Source organism: Danio aesculapii, chromosome 7 (assembly GCF_903798145.1).
Source record: "Danio aesculapii chromosome 7, fDanAes4.1, whole genome shotgun sequence".
Lineage (NCBI taxonomy): Eukaryota > Metazoa > Chordata > Actinopteri > Cypriniformes > Danionidae > Danio > Danio aesculapii.
In genome coordinates, this window is record NC_079441.1 from 66269773 (window position 1) to 66289971 (window position 20199).

Genomic DNA, 20199 nt, shown 5'->3' on the forward strand with positions numbered 1-20199 from the left:
GTGAGATGTTGAGCAAAGGCCGAACTACAGTATAAACATTCCATAACAGTGATTCAATATGACTTGTGTGCTACCTTACATGCCATCTTTGTGTCAGGAATAGACCAAATATACAGTGCTCAACATAAAGGAGCACACCCCATTTTAAAAATAAGTGTTATGATTCTGTAACAATGGGACGCTGACAACAGAGTTGAGGATCCACCTGCAGCTTTATTAAAGAGTAGTCGTACAGGCAATGGTCAAACAGGGGCAAATGGGTACACACAGGCAAATCCTGAAGTGTATTCAGGTCATATGTAGGGATGGGTGACGTGAAACTGACGTTTCGACATAGTGTCAAAAACCCTAAGCACAAGTGTTTCGAAACACTGTACCGAAGCATGATCCGAAACACCCAGGTCACGTGACTAAGGTGATTCGAAACACCCAGGTCACGTGAACAATAAAGTGTTTTGAAACACCAGGTCACGTGACTAAAGCGATTCAAAGCATCGTACATCTCGAAACATTCGAAACCTGGCGAATCTGTGTTTGACTGACAGGGTGGGAAAGGGTTCGAATCCCGACTTGTACAACTACTCAGAAATTATGTGGTGATGTGTTATAATAATGTTACTTTTTATGACCAAAACAAGACATTTTTATTCACAAAGTGTTCATTTGGATGTCAGACTAATGTTAAAACAAAACACGTTACAAGAACAGAGCATTTAAAAACTAATGTCTATAGCTGCATCACCCTGGACTCGAACCCATTGTCTTTGCATGCTAGTCTGGAACTCACCGCTCCACTAAATCACTTGATGGCTCAATTCTACAACGTGGGGTTTAATTTCAATTTGCTCAACTGTTCTTAGCTGAAGCTTTTCCTGAGCAATAAACGTTTCGAAGCTTTGACACATTTGCTTCGACTGGTTCAATGTTTCATGAAGCCTCGCTTTGCCCACCACTAGTCACAGTCAAATGGTTGATACAGGTGGCAGACAACGTAAACCAGAGAACAAGGCAAGGGTCAGACACGGAAAGAATAGAAGAACACGTTGTAATTTTGCAGGGTAACCAAACAAGACTCAGCAATGTCTGTGTATGTATGCTGTATATATGGTCCATGTAATCAGTCCTTGAGCAGCTCCCAGCTATGTGTGTGTAATCAAAGGAGAACTGGAACAGGTGTGTGTGTGTGTGTGTGTGTGTGTGTGTGTGTGTGTGTGTGTGTGTGTGTGGTGCATGACAGGACTTTTGTTTTTCGAATCCACCAGAGGCCACTGTGTACCCTTTTTGAGGTTTAAAATTTTTTCTTGCGAGTGCCATCCATGCCTGCTGTTCTCGTGTAAATCCACCAGAGGCCGCTGTTGACTGACTGACTGACTAATCGACTGACCCATCCTCCTCCTTCCCTAAACCCAATCAATAGTTTTTCAAAAGCACTGATTGACCCGCCCACCCCCTTCCCTAAACCTAACAGTTTTAAAAAGCAATCCAGAAAAAGAAAAGCCCTCGCCTGATTTTTACCACATTTTACCGCATTCTCGCCCTTTTATTTACTTGTTTATTTGATTTTTTGGCTTCTGTTTTTGTCTTACCTGCTTTCTGGAACCGTTCTTTGCCAGAATCGAACCTGGTTGTCATGGTCAACTCCACTCTGCAAGTCCACCGATGTACATGGCGAGCTACTGGACAAACTGGTAACAACGGAAAAGGCGTCCAAGCGAAGGTAAGCGGTCAGCTGGTAAGCGCGCAAAGCAACGGCGTCATACCACCTCGTAACGTTCATTTTAAAGATGAAATGCAGCTATGTGTAGCTCTGGCTCTTCTAGAAATTGATATATGGCTACATTAAGCCTATGTTGCATGAATAGCATTGTAAACAGGACTTATCCTGCTTTGATTATTAATATTACAATTTTTTTTGTTCATCACAAAAAACATATACTAAATAATGTTGAAAAAACAACAACACCCATTGCCTTATTTAATAGTTTTTATTATTTTTTATTAATTAGTTTTTAGTATTTTGTTCCCATATGGATAACATGGGTCCATTCTGAAAATGTAGCCCTATATACATTTCTGGAGATCGCTAATTATGTAGCCAGAGGTGTGTATGGCTGCATTTCATGTTTAAGACGAAAGCTACGGGGCCGTATGATGCCGTTCCTTTTCGCAATTTTCCAGCGGACCGCTTACCTCCATATGGATGGCTTTTCTGCACTTATTAGTTTGTCCGGTAGCTTGACAAGTTTTGTCGGAAGACTTGAGATGCAGAGCAAAGTTGACAGCGACAATGGGGTCCAGTGAAGAACAGTTCCAGAAAGCAGGTAAGACAAAAACAAAAGCCAAAAACAAAACAAACTACTAAATAACAGGGTAAGAATGTGATAAATTCTGAAAACGTGGTAAAAATCAGACGATGGCTTTCTTTTTCTGGATTGTTTTTTAAAACACTGGTTGGGTTTAGGGAAGGTGGTGGGCGCTAGTCAATCGGTGCTTTCTAAAACGCTATTGGTTGGGTTGAGGGAAGGAGGAGGGTGGGGGGATTGTTCAGTTGGTCAGTTAGTATATCAGTCAGTGGACAGCGGCCTCTGGTGGATTTACATGAGAATGGCACTCGCGAGAGAAATTTGAGATTTGGAAAAAGCGTACACAGTGGCCTCTGGTGGATTCGCGAAAACAAAAACTGCAATAAAACATAGCTCCTCGGATGTATTCAGCGCTCTCTAGAAATGTAGATAGGGATATGTAATCAGAATGAGCTTGGGTTGCATATTGATGTCAATAGCCGCATTTCCACTATCTTGCCAGTGCGAGCCAGGGCTTTAATCGGGCCAGGCTGGGCCAATAGCCCGGGAGGTTGAGAAATGAGGCCAAAATCATGTCGCGTTTCCACTGTCGGGCTAGTTGCTCGCAGCGCGTCACGCAAACACCACCCCCAGAACGTCCCCCGAATCAAACGTCACACAATCTGTCACACAACCCGCCCACTTCAGCGGGAACAAAAAACTCAAATTATAACCACAAACGCAACCTGGCATCACTACGAGAGCTGGAAGATGGAAAACACCAAAGCGATTGCTTTTTTACTGTTCGTGGTCTGTTGGTGTAAGGCCAGACAGCGATCCCTGGATAAGGACATTCGAGTTCGGCGGCATTTACTTCGAACACAGATTTTGGCTGCAAGGCGAGTGAGTTGATCAAGCGTGACAGCAAAACAAATGTAAGGGAAGAAAGCATCTTGTCTCCTCTTTACCTGACAGGAAAACTCCGCCTTTGTACGTAACCCCGCCCCGAAGCCCCAGTTGGCCCTCCTTGGGCCAAGGTATTCGGCGGGCCAAAAAAGGCCGGACGCTGGCCCCAAGGAAGCCCCGCTTTGGCCCGATTACGCCCCGGAAGTGATAGTGGAAACGCGACTGGCCTTGGCTCGCCCTGGCTCGCTCGCTTTAGGCGCGATAGTGGAAAAACGCGACTAATGGCTGCTTTTTCCAAACACTTCAGAATATCTTGTTTTGTGTTCAACAGAAGAAAGACCTTCATAAAAGTTTAGAACCACTTTAGTGTAAGTAAATGGTGATGAATATTTTTTTTATAATTTTGTTGTGAACTATCCCTATAATTTGTTTTTTTTTTTTGGAACGTAAAATTTGTTTGACCAGCTGGTAACTGGATTGGATTGGACTTTGTTGCAAAACACAAACACGGATACCATTGTAAACAGGATTTATCCAGCTTTAATTATGAATAACGTTTCAACAACCAAATATTTATTTAAATTCATTTTAAATTCAATGCATAATGACATAAAGACTCATATTGCGATTATGTATGAGTTTCACAATATAAAAAAGACTGAACACTTACTGCTTTTTGTGTTTCATAAATAAAGAAAATTCATATGGTTTCTGGAGCGACATCAGACTTATTAAATTATGACCTATTGACATTTTTTGGGTGAACAATTGCTTTAACACCCAAAGAGAATGTGTGAAGCCTTTGAAAAATTGCTCCAGTCCTTTCACGTTTCTGCAGAGAAGCTCCAAGTCCATCTCTCGACTGATTTGATCCCGAAATCTGTTGCTTTTGCTGCCAATTCCTCGGCGCTGCTCTCAGAAAGCCTTTGAGGCAGTCAGAGAAATACAAATAAGCCTCCAGAAGAGAAGTGATAGCCGTGTCCCCTCTCTCTCTGATCAGAGATCCAGGGGGTCGTGGAAGCCTACCAAAACTGCCTGCCCAAGATCCAGCTCTACGGTCCCACCAATGTGGCTCCCATCATCAACAGAATAGCTAAACAGGCGGCTGGAAAAGAGCCCATCAAAGATGCTTCTGTGAGTATATTTAAAGTTTCTGCTTTTTTTTTGGCCCAGCACTTAAGTGGGAATAAAGGATTCACTAAAAATAATACGCAGTCAGGTATTCCTTTTGATTATATATTTTTAATTTAGTTTTTTCAAAAGTTAACAGTACAGAACATCAAAACTAAGCAACAAACAAACTAAAGTAAAACATACACAGTATATAAAATAAAATAAATAAGTAAAAGAAAAATAAGTAAATAAAAAGGGAGGAGATACAGTATAAACCAGTGATTTGTCAAATCAAATCATGTGGTACTGTTTTAATATAATTCAGAAATGGACTCCAAATCTTTTTAAATAATTCACCCTGTCCTCTTAAAGAGTATGTGCTCTTCTCTAATGGTATACAGTTGCAAACTTCTGAGATCCACAGTCCAATTGGTACATCACTGTCTGTTTTCCATTTTAAAGCAATGCATTTTTTAGCTATTGTTAGCAACATTTCAGTAAGTTTAATAGCATAATTATGCTGGAGGTTAGAATTTGTATAATTGCCCAATAAGCATATCTCTGGATCCAATAGAAAATTAATTTCATGAATCTGTGATGTGATATTGCATACCCACAACACTTTCACTTTAGGGCACAGCCATGTAGAATCCAAAACTGTACCTTCTTCTATACCACATCTGAAGCAGAGGGGAGAAATACTGTTTTTAAATTTGTGTAATCTGGATGGAGTATAAAAAAGCTGGTGTAAGAAATTAAACTGGATTAGTCTAAATCTGGAATTTAAAATTGAGGTAACCCCATCTCTACATAGCCGACCCCACAGGTCATTTTATTCCCAAATCCTGTTCCCATATAGTTTTAGACTTATCTGGGTCAGTCAAAGGTTGCCTTAGCATCAAAGCATCATATGTTCTTGAAAACAAGTTCCTCCATAGCAGTTAAATTGGGTATCTTGGGATATTTTTTTAATTTGACTCTTAAACAATACCTTAATTGCAAATAACTAAAGAATTCTTTATTGGTCATGTTATATTTATTTTTTAATTGTTCAAATTACATTAAAACACCATCATCAAAACAATGCTCTAAATGTGTAATTCCCTTCTCTGCCCAAATTTTCAAATTTTTGTTTTTATAGCACATTGGAAGCAATCTGTTCCCCCATAAAGGTGTTTTGGGAGAGAGAAACGTGTCTTGTTCCAACATCAACTGAAATTTGTACCAGATCTGAACTGAGTGGATAATCATAGGATTATTGATTCTATTTTTTATCAATTTTTCATCCCATGCATATAGTATATTAGTGGGACAGTCCTCTTTCATCCAAAATGGCATGATAATCGTAACCAAACCAAACCATGAGACCAGTGTAGGTTCACAACTCTAAAATATATAACAAACCGTATTACATTAAATTTGCTCATTTGTTTGCTTTTTATTTAAATATAACTAGAAAAAAGTAGCTTTAAATGATGATGCTGTATAATGTTTAACATTTTATAATCAACTTATAGTAAAAACATAAATGGCTCATTTCCACTGACTGGTACGGTACGGTACGGTTCGGTTTGGTAAGGGTCACCTTTATCAGGGTTGCGTTTCCACTAACAAGGGTACCCTTTTGGTGGGCGTGGTGTATGACAGAAAGTTTCAGTCGACATCATTCTAGCTCGAGGAAATGTTTACCATAAAGCTGTACGGGTCGCTCACATATCATATGAGAAGCACTTCTCACAAAACAGATGCTTCATATACATCAATACTTGTGTAGAAATGTTTATTACTAACTTTTCAATGAACATGAGTTGATTATAACTGCAGATCAATGACAGTGAGAAACAGCCTACTGTAACGTCTGTAATTATATTAAATAACTAAATAAATGAACATATATAAACACATACAGCCCCTTACAGTCTCCGATATGTTACCAACTACAAAAGAACACACACAACAGACATTTCGTCAGTATTTAGGTTCAAAACAACACAATATATAGCCTACAGTCAGTGAAAACCTCTCATCTGTGTCTGTAATCTTCAGCAGCACATGTAGCCTCTGTTAGAGAGTAATTCCGTCATTCCCAGTTCATATTAGTCCAAAAGGTGAAGATAATAAGTTAGTTATACATGGCATTTTGTTCATGCTTGCTGAGAAATAATGTGTTCTTTTTTCCGGCTTCTCCTTTGTTTCTTCACGCTTCACTCTCGCGTTTGTTAGTGTCTGACAGGATCGGGTTTCAAAAGCACGTCAATAATCAAGCGCAGGTTATTATCATCAGCTCAAGAAGTTTGTTATTTCAGATATAATGTTAGACGCGTGTGAGCGCTAGCAAGAAAGCGAAACCGCTCGCGCCTCAGACTGGCTCGTAAAAAACTACGCGGCACAGGGTAAATCTGCTCTTCTTCTTGGCTTTGTGGCTGTTCATCCAGATGACGACAAGGTTTGTTTGAGCCCAGATCGACCATGGCTCGTTATTATATGTATTTATAATTCCACTGTAATCTCTCGGCTGTGTGTGTATTTCAAACATGGCGGGTTTTTTGTTTTCATTCTGGCTTGTTGCGTAAGCGAATGACGTATCTCTGTAAACCAATAGCGTTCAGCTGCGCGTGTGGCTCCGCCTTTTGGTACCCTTTCTCGTGTTTGGTACCCTTTCGAAAGGGTGCCGAAAAAGTGGTACGGTTCGGTTCGGTACGCTTTTTGACAGTGGAAACGGCCATAAAAGCGTACCAAACCGAACCGTACCGTACCATACCACTCAGTGGAAACGGGCCAAAACAATCCCATTCATAACACAAAGGAGCTCAATACTGAATCGAGCTGCTCCTGCCTTTACCTTGATTTGCTTACCAATGTCTTGTGCATTGTCCTCCAACTGTCAACTGACAGTATTTACATTTAAAAAGTTTGATTCATATTAATCATTTAAGTTTAGTTGACCTTTTTGTAGCTCCTGAATTAAACAGAGAAACAAATGGATATACATTAAAATCAAAATGACAATCTCTGTCAAAATCATTCGCCCCAACCAACTTTCCATCATTCTCCCTCTATTTTCAGATTGGATGGTGGGCCAAACCAAAGATTACCATGGGTCAGCTTTGGCCTGCGAGGCCTACTTTAGGCACCTTTGCATTAGAAATTTGCACTGAAAAACAAACAAAAATTAGTTTCTTTCTTTGTTGTGTGATCAGAAGCTACAGTATTGTAATGTATGTTATTCAAACCTAAACTTGTATTAGTGTGTGATGAGTTGGTTACGATGAAGTCAAACATAGAGGTGTTGCTAATACAGCTCATCGCATGCTTACTGTAAACTTACATTTAGGCTGCATTCACACTGTATGGTTCAACTGGCCCAATTCCGATTTTTTTTTTCTCCCATGTGGCACAGATCAGATATGGCCATGTACGTGTAGCAGGAAAAAAATCACATGGATTCAGATTTACTCAAATTAGATTCAAGCCTTGTTCATATGTGGAAATTGATCCGATATGAATCTGTGTCTGCAGTGTAAGCAGGTAGATTGGATTTTTACCCATCAATGCGAGTCGCGTGTCATTAAAAACTGTAGCGAATGACATCAACTCAATTTTCATTTCGGAACAGACTTCAGCAGAGTCTCCCAATTCCTTAAATCTCATATACTAGGATAAAAAAGCTTTTATATTGTCATAAAGCACAAGTATTTAAGCATATAAATGAGAGAGGGAGAGCGTAATGTCCTCCACATAAACAATATAGGCTAAACAACAACATCACGTGCATAAATCACACTATGGAAATGACATTAAGATGCCTACTGGTTTAAAAATACCTAGATTAAATGATGATGGCCAAATGATAACATTTCTGTCATAACAATAGTAAAACAACCTGTCCAAAAGATTTTTTTTAAATGAAACCCTACAAACACATTAAATATAGTAATGAAGAAAAAGATTGCTCTATTATTATCAGCTGTTAAGTCAGCACCCGCTCTTTTCCTGGTCATTGCATCTTTGCCATGTGCTGTGTAAATGCAGACAATCAGATACGAGTCACGTTTAAAAGATGATGTAAGCGGGTCGTCAAAACAATCGGATACAGTCACAAATCGGAATTGACCATCAAGATCTGCAGTGTAAATGCAGCCTTAGAAAATATAAAACCGTTCCCTTCAAATTATTTAATATCCTTGCTTTGTCTTTAAAATGTGTTCATTCATAAATCTAAAAAAAAAATCCTAGACTGAAAAATAATGATACTTTGAACCAACTTTTAAAAATGACTGAAATTTATACAACTAAAAATGTGTCGTTCTCAAAGTATAATTTATTAATCTAAATCAATAATATTTATTGTGGTGAAGAAAGAAGTATATTAGATATACATCACATAAATACAATAGTCAACTCAAGATGCCTAAACAAGATGCTTTTCATGTCTTTGTGTAGGAAAGCAGGAATAAATTTGCTATTTTTATTCATATTATTTTGTCCAATAAATCAGATTATTGCCATATGATAACCCAAGAGTGACATTTGATAACCCACTTGTTTCCAGTGCGTGTTGGACACTGGCATGGTTGCCCTTTGCTACCAATTCTGTTCATAATTTTTATGGACAGAATTTCAAAGCGCAGCCTTGGGCTGGAGGGGGACCACAGGATTTCATCTCTGTTTCATCTCAGACGATGTTGTTCTGTTGGCTTCATCGAACATGGGTCTTCAGCATGCACTGGGGCGGTTTGGAAAAATGAGCCATGGTGCTCCACCAAAAAAAAGGTGGTTTGCTATCTCCAGGTTGGAGGAAAGTCCTTACCCCATGTGGAGGAGTTCAAGTATCTCGGGGTTTTGTTCATGAGTGAGGGAAGGATTACAGCAGTAATGCGTAAAATTCATGTTAATGTGCAATGGGAATAAAAACCATAAACAAGTATTTTCTCAATTCAAATGAGTAGTGGCTTAACCACAGAAACAGTATTTTATATGTCACGACTTAACAAGCGAATGGTCATGAGCTTTGGGTCATGATCAAAAGGACAAGATATTGGGTACCAACGGCCGAAATGTGTTTCCTTCGCATGGTGGCAGGACGCACCCTTATAGATAGGGTGAGGAGCTCTGTTACCCAGATGGAGCTCGGAGTAGAGCTGCTGCTCCTCCACATTGAGAGAAGTTAACGGAGATGGCTCAGGCATCTGTTTTGGATGCCTCCTGGACCAAGGGAGGTGTTCCAGGCATGTCCCACTGGGAGGAACCCTTGGGAAAGACCCAGGATTTCCCTGGAGGAGCTGGAGGAAGTGTCTAGGGAGAGGGAAGTTTGGGGTTCTCTCTTAAGACTGCTGCCACCACGACCCAGCCCAAGAAAAGTGGTTGAAAATGAATGAATGACAAATGATAACCATAGCATTGAACTAGAACAATATATAGAATTATCTTTTTAATGTTCATTTAATTATCAACTTTTAGCTTGATTTTTTTTAAATGTATGAATAATTAAAAGTGTTTAGGAAGATTATGTGTGATATGCTAAAGATTATATCCTATTTTATCTTAATAAATCGTAAAAAATATATATACTGAAAATATACTGTGAAAATAAATTAATGATTCAATAAATGATAGTCAGAATAAAGTTTTGAGTGTTTGATTATGAATAAAAAAAAACAGAATAATATGTTTTAATAAGTGTGGTTTATTTATAAACTAATTTCGAGAGGATCACGTGCTTATGATCAACACAGCTGGCTCCTCATTAGCTCCATAATCTGACCCATTAGATGATTACGGAAGCATTATAAATAACCAGAGTTTTTCACTCCAGTTATCTTCGTCTTGAAGCTTCCCCCTCCTTCCACCCCTACTTCCTCCCTATTTTTTCCGATAGGGCGACACGGTGGCCCAGTGGCTAGCACTGTTGCCTCACAGCAAGAACACTGCTGGTCCAACCTCCTATCGGGCTGATTGGTGTTTCTGTGCGGAGTTTACATGTTCTCCCCGTGTTCGCATGGGTTTCCCCTGGGTACCCCGGTTTCCTCCCACCGTCCAAAAACATATACTATAGCAATAGATTAAACCAAATTATCACCGAAAACAACCCTAGTTTACACTTCTCACGCGGCGACAAGCAGGGGAGTTCTCGAGACCTACCTGAGCTCGAACTCCCCTCTCGCCCTTCTAACGGGAGGGAGCCCCGTGCTCGAGGATATTACAAGCTCAGGGCTCTCTCCCGGGACAGCATGCCAAATACGCTTTATTGATTATCAGCTAAGTGTGAACTCTTGAAACATGCTACTCACAATCCATGCACGTAATTTCTATGCATTCCTTCATTCGTGCATTCCTTTATTTTCCTTCAGCTTAGTCTCTATTTCAGGGGTTGCCACAGCGAAATGAACCACCAACTATTCCAGCATATGTTTTACGCAGTGAATGCCCTTCCAGCCGCAATCTAGTACTGGGAAACACCCATACACTCTCACGCCAATTTAGTTTATTCAGTTCACTTATACCGCATATCTTTGGACTGTGGGAGAAACCGGAGCACCCGGAGGAAACTCACGTGAACAAGGGGAGAACATGCAAACTCCACACCGAAACGCCAACTGATCCAGCCGCGACCTTCTTGCTGTGAGGCGACAGTGCTATCCACTGAGCCAATGAGCTGCGCTGATTTTTCTATATAACCTTTAAAATTTAGTCAAGGTATAAATAATAAATCTTGTAAACTTTTTTAGCTAATGATCTTGAAGGCTGTTTTGATAATTAACACGGCAACAATCAATTCAGAGTCCTATCACGTTAAAAGTCATTTAATGGTCTCGGGTCAAACATTTGCCCTCAAGCTTAACAATTATCAATGCTTTGCTCTACTACATTTGCTGTCTCCAACACAATACTGTATGTCCTTGTGATGTTCTTCATCTATTATTTAATGTTAGATCCCCCTTCCCCAAAAGTGATCGTTTTTCAGTAAATGAGCCCACCGAGATCAATGGACAGAAACCAGGACATTCAATTAGACTGAAGACTTGCATGTTTAATGTTGCTGCACTCTTGGGATGTTCAGGCCAGTAAATATTGCTAATTTTAGCCCACTGACTGACTATTTTAGGGTGGTATGTAATATTCCGCTCACTGCTTTCGAGGCATTTAAAGGAACAGTTCATCCATTGTTTTACAATGTGGATTTTGATCTTAAAGCGACAGTTTCAACATAGGCTCATTCAGAAAACGTAGCACTATATACATTTCTGGAAATTATGTAGCCAGAGGTACGTATGCTATGGGGTGGTATGGCACTGTTCCTTTTCGCGTTAACCAGCTGACCGCTTACCTTCATATGGACGGCTTTTCCGCTGTAACCAGTTTGTCCAGTAGCTCTACATGTATGTCGGTGGACTTGAGACATTGAGAGGAGTTGACAACGGGGTTCAAGTCTAGTGAAGTTCCAGAAAGCAGGTAAGACAAAAACAGAAGCCAAAAAATAAAACAAACAAGTAAATAACAGGGTGAGAATGCTGTAAACTTTGAAAAAGTGGTAATCTGGCGAGGGATTTTTTTCTGGATTGCGTTTTAAAACTGACGGTTCGGTGGTCAGGTCAATCTGTGCTTTTGAATAGACTATTGGTTGGGTTTAGGAAAGGAGTCGTCGGTCGACAGCGGCCTTTGGTGGATTTACGTGGGAACAGCAGGCACAAATGGCGCTCGCGAGAGAAATTTAAGATCTCAAAAAGTGTACACAGCGGCGTCTAGTGGATTCCTGAAAACTAAAACTGCAAAAAAACGCAGCTCCTGGACCGTATTTTGCATTCTCCAGAAATGTATACAGGGGTACGTTTTCAGAATGAGCCTGGGTTGGATAGTTCACTTAAAAATGAAAATGTACTCATTATTAACTGCCCCTCAAGTGGTTTCAGACCTTTAAACAGCCTCTGAAGCAGTTTGTTGATGTGTTACTATGTGTTACTGTCCATCACAGTTTAACTTCATTTCTCCAGAGTTTACTGAGTTTCTTTCACAATGAATGCTGCAAACTCTCACGCTTTGGGTTTTATCAGTTTTAGATTGCGCAAGGCACAGCAGAAACTCAGTACTCATGCATTCCTCTTTTAGCTCACAAATGCTGATTTTAAAAAAATAATAATAATATATATATATAAGTGCTGTCGCCTCACAGCAAGAAGCTCGCTGGTTCGAGCCTTGGCTGGGTCAGTTGGCGTTTCTGTGTGGTGTTTGCATGTTCTTCTCATGTTGCTGTGGGTTTCCTCCAGGTGTTCCATTTTCCCCCACAGTTCAAAGACATGCACTATAGGTGAATTGTGTAAGCTAAATTGTCCGTAGTGTATGTGTGTGAATGAGAGTGTTTGGGAGTTTCCCAGTGATGGGTTCTGCTGCGTAAAACATATGCTAGATAAGTTGTCGGTTGATTAATAAAGAGACAAAGCCAAAAAGAAAATGAATGAATGAATTACTAAACTACATACCTTTTTGCTTCTGGCAGCTGTATCATATCCTGCTGATCCTGACAGATGGGGTGGTCACAGACATGGCGGACACACGGGAGGCTATAGTCCGGGCCTCATACCAGCCCATGTCTATCATCATAGTGGGAGTGGGAAACGCAGACTTCACAGACATGCAGATCCTCGATGGAGATGACGGGGTCCTGCGCTCACCCAAAGGAGAGCCAGTCCTGAGGGACATCGTCCAGTTTGTCCCCTTCAGAGACTTTAAAACGGTCAGTCTTTCTCTGTCATGAGGTGTTTGAGTAAAAGAAATGTGTAAGTGTTTTATTCTGTGAACTACTAATGATATTTCTTCCAAATTAAGATAAATTGTGATAAATGTATCAAGTTTATTTAATGCAAAGGTAATTCAACATGTTTAAGAAACAAGAAAATAAAACTGGTAAAAGGATTTAAAATTATTAAAATGTTTTTAAACAGGTTATAAATGATTGAAAAAGAAAAGAAAGACGTAATAATGTGATCTGTCGGACGTAGCACAGTGCTCATTTAGTAAAGGCACAGTTAAACAGATGTGTTTTAAATCTTGATTGAATGTACCTAATGTTGGAGCACATCTGATCATTTCTGGAAGCTGATTCAAGCAGCAGGGGGCACAGTAGCTGAAGGCGGATTCACGCTGCTTTGACTGAACTCTTGGAATTTCTAATTTACTTGATCCTAATGATTTCAGTGACCTGTTACATTTGTATTCAGTGAGAATATCTGTAATGTATTGAGGTCCTAGGCCATTTAGATTTATAGACAAGTACTAATACTTTAAAATCTATTCTGAATGTAGCTGGGAACCAGTGTAAAGACCTGAGGACAGGTGTGATGTACTAGGATTTTCTGGTTCTGGTCAGCCTTTTTGGGAAGGAGTCCATTACAGTAATCCACCCTGCTGGTCATAAAACCATGGACAAGTTTATCTAAAAACCTAAGATAGAAATATAATTTAGTTAAGATAGAAATATAATTTGTTTTTCTCACCAGTTGTCATTTTATGTAGAATTTTTTTTATGTAGAACATTTTCATTTAAATTAGGAAGAAATGTAATTAGAAATTTGTAGAAGAAAAAATATGACCATTTTACTCAAACCCATACCTGATAAATCCTGTAAATCCAGAGAAACTGCATTTTCTTTTCCATAGCTAAATGTTTGCAATAAAAGCATCAGCATATCAAGTTAAGCAGTAGTTTTTTAATCCTCATCCTATCAAAAATATCTAAGTTATTAAGACTATTGGTTATATTGGTTATATTATATTCAGCGTTAATAATAAAGAGTTTAAAATAAGAGATCACATTGTTATATATAAAGTGGAGTGATGTAAGACCCTGTTCCTGGAGGCACACCAACAGTACATATTTTGGATGTCTCCCTTTTCTGACCCATTAACTTCAGGTTTTGGAGTCTCTTCTGATGTTATGATAAGTCACTGGTTCAAGCCTGGGCTGGGTCAGTTGGCATTTCTATGTGGAGTCTGCATGTTCTCCCTGTCTTCTTGTGGGTTTCCTCCTGGTGCTCCGGTTTCCCCCACAGTCCAAAGACATGCGCTATAGGTGAATTGGGTTAGCAAAGTTGTCCATAGTGTATGTGTGTGTCTTGATGTTTTCCAGTGAGGGGTTGCAGCTGGAAGGGCATCCGCTGCGTAAAACATATGCTGGATAAGTTGGTGGTTCATTACGCTGTGGTGACCCCAGATCAATAAAGGGGCCAAGCTGAAAAGAAAATGAATGAATGAAAGTCACAGTTACCTTTATATTTGGTTTTACTGCACAGATATTTCTCTGCTAAAGTCATCTTGATGAGAATGTTCAGCTGACTAGCAAATTATTCTTGTTGACTAGCTTTAAATATTTTAGTGTAGGCGCTTTAATTAAAATATTGACTGAGGACTGATTCACCATTTGCTCATCTAAACCTAATTGGAAAAGCTGCTTCTTCAAATCTATCACCTTTAATGCACCAGAGAAACGGCCTTAGTCAATTTAAGAAATAGAAGATTTGAGTTGCATAATGAAATATATACATAATGAAAGAGTTGCATCATGAAATATAGTCACATATGCTGGATAAGTTGGCGGTTCATTCCACCGTGGCGACCTCTGACAAATAAAGGGACTAAGCTGAAGGAAAATGAATTAATATATACATATACATATATATATATATATATATATATATATATATATATATATATACAAATTTTATATTATTTACAGGCAAGCCCGAATTTATTCATATCCCTGACAAATTCATACTTAAAGTTACTTTTTCTCCCAAAGATAATAAAACAATGTACAAGAGGCAAGTCATCATTGTGGGAAAAAAATATATTTATCCCTTTTTATTTACCTTTGAAGAAAAAAGTTGTATGTCCAAAATTATTCATACCTTTCTCAATAATCAATAAAAAAAACCTTTATTGGCCATTACAGAAATCAAACACTTCCTATAATTGCTGTCCAGATTTTTGCCCGTTCATCTTTAGCGATGATCAGGTTAGAGGGTTTCCTTGCCATCACCCTGATCTTTAGCTCACTCCACAGATTCTCAATTGGATTTAAGTCAGGACTCTGGCTGGGCCACTGTACATATATAGTTGAAGGCAAAATTGTTAGCCCTCCTGTGAAATTTTACAAACAAATATTTCCCAAGTGATGTTAAATGAAGCAGCACTGCAGCAACAGGGCTATTTAATTAGTTTGTCATGGGGGCGAGTTCATGAAAAGTATCCCAAATGAGGGGCCGGAGAGATATGACTTGCAATATGAGTGATGACTCAACAGCATAAAAGAGCCCATATGTTGTATTTTTGCTCCTTAAGACGCTCATGTTAGATTTTTTTCTACATTAAAATGTTAATATATAGTATTTTATTTTAAAACTACATCATATCAGCACATTGTACAATGTGTTTTTTTTACAAACATTCAAATGTTCAAAGCACAACAAAAGCAGTGTATTGCTTAAGTAGGCTTCTTCTACATTCAGACACATATGCTGCTATAGTTAATACAACTAAATTTATTTTTGATGTCTTGGTCGCAGTATTTGAAGGGCCGGAACAAATTGCAACGCGGGCCAGGTTCAGCCCACGGCCACCAATTGAATAGCCCTGGCCTATAATTTTGCCTATATATTCTTCTGAAAAAAAGTCTTATTTCTTTTTTTAATTTGGTCAATGTTATTAGCCCCCTTAAGAAATATTTGTTTCAAATGGCTACAGAATAAACCAATGATTAATTAGGCAATGACTTGCCTAATTAACCTAACTTTGTTAACCTAATTAACCTAGTTAAGTCTCTAAATTGTACTTTAAGCTGAATACTAGTATCTTTTAAAATAACTAGTAAAATATTATGTACTGTTGTAATGGCAAAGATAAAATAAATCAGTTATTAGAAATTAGTTATTAAAACTATCTTGTTTAGAAATGTGTTAAAAAAGTGTCTCGATTAAACAGCACTCAGGAAATATTTGGAAAAGGTTTTAAATTTCACAGGAGGGCTAATAATTTTGCCTTCAACTATATATGTACAGTGGCCCAGCCAGAGTCCTGAATTAAATCCAATTGAGAATCTGTGGAGTGAGCGAAGGATCAGGGTGATGGCAAGGAAACCCTCAGCAATTATAGAAAGTGTTTAAATGCTCTAATTTCGGCCTTCAACTACATACAGCAAATATATATTCATACATTTAGATTTACATTAGCTTCCTAGCAAGATATACTGCAGTTAAATGGAATTACAGAGAACTACTCTATAATAATACATTGCATTAGTTTTTATGGGCTTAAATGTTGAAAAATAAATGTAACACACTGGAAAAAGAGCCATGGGTTTATTCTTGCCTAAATAACACGGTTCTTTGGAGAATGAAGCAGGCAGCGAGACAAAAACAGCATATGCCGAAGGTACATCTGAACGAAAAACTGCTCTCAGAGCGCTGCAGTTTTCTCCACAAGAGTGATTTGTCCCCTCTGCTGATTTAGAAATAAATAAAAAAAAACAATCATTTTACAAAAGCGAGGATTAAAACCATGTAAATACTCTCCTAACAGCCTGCCGCTTGGCTCTCCCCCAAAAAAATCCAATCACTAATTGTACTTTCCGCATCCCTTTGTTAGAACGCAGTTTACCGTGAATTCTGTTGTTTTCTATTTCCATTATTGTTAATGTTTTTTTCTTTATGTGCTTTGTTTGCAGGCATCACCAGCTGCCCTGGCTAAATGTGTCCTAGCGGAGGTGCCCAAACAAGTGGTGGAATACTTCAGCCACAAGGCCATACCGCCGATGAACCCGGTGCTCAATTCAACCCCCAACTCCATCGCCAACACACCTGAATAACTCTCAAACAGCAGCTTTCCACAGTACTGCAGAGAAAGACAAAGAGACCAACACACTCTCATCCTGACTGCATTTCCTCATCCATAAGATGATCATACACCACTGACCGTTTGGATCTCAATGTTGCCCTTGGAAAAAAAAAACAGGACTGTTCCCCCAGCATGCAAACCGAAGGCCTTTTTCCCCTCTTCGGAAGGGCAGAGACAATGCATTGAATTCCCATCAGGACCACAGGCTTTCTGATCCCCGCTGGCTCGACTCTTTTCAACTGCACAAGGCCGCTTTCTGCATTCTGCTGTTTTATATGCCCTTCAAGAAGCTTTCATTTCTGACTCCTGGGGAACTGGAACAGAAATGGCGTGGACGCTTGTAATGTAATTATTCGAAAATGGCATGTATATTGATTAATTCAAAGAGTTCGCTTTGGTTCCGCCTGACAAATATGCATATTTTGTTGCAATGTTGATGAAAAAGTAATGAGCGCAAGAATGGTCATTAGCTGATTAGTCAGTATTAGAGGTGACGCTTTATTAATTAGCATGCTAACAGTGCACCGTTTCAAGCTGCTTTGTCAAATCTGTCACCTTTAATGCAGCGGTGCAGCAGTTATACTCACACAGACTGATGTGTTTGGCTGGTTTGTCTTGCTGGTTTTTTAAAGATGCAGTAGGTGATCTGCCTTAATGCTAACCAGTTAGCATAATATATTTGACAACACAGTCCCTCCCCTGCCATCCAAAGCCATACCTCCTGAAATCGTGAACGCGCACATTAAAGATGACAGAGACCCACTAGATCATGTCATTGGCCTGTTAGAAAACTTTATACGCTTATTTCACGTGGCCGCCAATTTAAAAAGCATAAGCGAGGCTTCGGTGGGAAGAAACCCGGAAGTATAGGATCAGCACTGTAAACATTGCAACAACATGCTGTGAACTACAAACCCCCAGCTGTTGCTGTGATTTCAAAATGCAGATGTGGTGTAAACATCACTTTAATATCGTTCAGTTCAGTTTAATTTAAACAATTAAAAGCAATTTAGCATCAAACAAAATCACAATCTCTTTAAGAGTAATACGCTTTAAGTGTCCTCCTAGGCTTCAGCTCATGGCTGCAGGTAAACACCGTGGGGACGCTTCCCTGCTTCAGCCTATGTAACCCAGTAAGCGATAAAACAATGCAGTCCTCTGTAGCACACCCTTGTGTTATCTGTCCCGATACTGAAGTTTTAAAAACGCCCATTTCTCGCTAACATTGAAGCGATGCTAAGCGCATTCTTAAACGCCGCTGATTTGTCATAGTATTCACCAGTGTTCAACAGAAATGACTGTGATTGGCCGTGAAGGTCACCGGTGCTCTCGGTAAACATTGGTAAAGTGCAGTGAACTGATGACCTTCACGGCCAATCACAGTCATTTCTGTTGAGCACTAGTGAACACAATGGCAAATCAGCTGTGTTAAGAATGCGCTTAACAGCGGCTTAAATGTTAACGGGAAATAGATGTTTTTTTTTTATTTCAATACTGAAATTGTGTAACGTGACAGGTCTAATACATATGAATCAGTTCATTAACTTGAGTTTGATAAATATCATCTAAAATGTGTGTTTAGGAAAGAAAACGTTAGCTAACTAGTGCCATTTCCTTTAACTTAGCTGAAAATGAGCTCTGATATCCCTTTTTATTTTCAATATCCATTCAGAACGGACCTTCCAGTCACTCGAAAGGCGGTGAAATTATAAATTTGTGTCACTTTCTCTTCGCTGATAAGATATACAGCCATGGACACAACATTCCTGTGTGACTCAGGCGTTACTTCCCACCGCAACCTCGATTTCACTGTTTAAAATGGCGATTACTGCAATCCTACAATACTACAATTCCCAATGAAAAACTGTATTACATCTAGCATGTTTTCAGTTGTGTAGCCAGCAAAACTTGTCATAATGTGTAATATTCCATGCATGCAAGGATCGCTGGTCTCACTCTCTCACATTCTTTGTCCTAAAGCTATTTCAGACCGAATATTCAGAGTAGCATGGTGAACAATATAGGGAGCGCATCACAGGCTGTCATCAAAAATGAACCAATGCGAATATAAAACTAACTTCAGCTCAGTAAAGCAGGCTAGGCGGAATAGCGCTATTTACTTTTGTTTTGTTGTTAAACTACATAAAAATCTACATTATCAATGCTGTAAAAGGTCCCTTATGAAACTAAAATAGTCAAATAATCAGCAGTGGCTGAACAACACTTCTGCGCATACAGTATAACCCATTCGTAAAACAACAAACTCTACATCAGCAAGTAGTTTTAAAACAGAACATTACTTGTCTAACAGAAATACTTCAGCCACGGTGTCATCCTTCTTTCAGCATACAAAATTAACTCCAGTATTGATTCAGCAGTTGTTTTTACCTCTGTCACTCGTGTCCATGTGAACAGAGGTGCGCAGTTGTACAAGTGTGCTTTATTTATAAACTTATTTCGAGAGGATCACGTGAACACAGCTGGCACCACATTAACTCCGCATATTGCACCAATCAGATGAATACTGACACACTATAAATTACCAGAGCTTTTTACTCCAGTCATCTTCGTTTTGAAGAATCCCCCCTTCCACCCCCACTCTTCTCCTTCTCCGATAGGGTGGCACGGGTAGTCCAGTGGATAGCACTGTTGCCTCACAGCAGAACGCCACTAATTTGGCCCTCTCCAGGCCAGTCGGCGTTTCTGTGCGGAGTTTGCATGTCCTCCCCATGTTTCGCGTGTTTTCCCCAGGTCCTCCGATTTCCTCCCACCGTTAAAAGACATGCTCCTTAGATAAATTGACTACTTCAAAACTATAGATATATATTAGCCATTCACAGTAGGGGAGTTCTCGAAACCCACCTGAGCTCAAACTCTCCTCTTGTCCTCCAAATGGGAGGGAGGCCCGGGCTCAAGGATATCCTGGGCTCAGGGCTCTCTCCCGGGACAACATGCCAAGCACGCTTTATTATCAATCATCAGCTAAGTGTGAACTCTTGAAATCTACATTTGC

At 39.4% G+C, this 20199-nt stretch overlaps 1 protein-coding gene across 1 annotated transcript in view; it reads left to right on the top strand.

The window, feature by feature from the left end:
• Positions 1-17843, top strand: part of cpne7 (copine VII) — a 123224-nt gene extending 105381 nt beyond the window's left edge. Inside the window, exons 9-11 of the mRNA XM_056460797.1 lie at positions 4189-4322; positions 12796-13032; positions 17017-17843. Of these exons, the coding sequence (XP_056316772.1) occupies positions 4189-4322; positions 12796-13032; positions 17017-17157 (512 nt within the window). The 3' untranslated portion in view covers positions 17158-17843. The remainder of the gene's footprint in view (positions 1-4188; positions 4323-12795; positions 13033-17016) is intronic.
• Positions 17844-20199: the final 2356 nt, after the last annotated feature.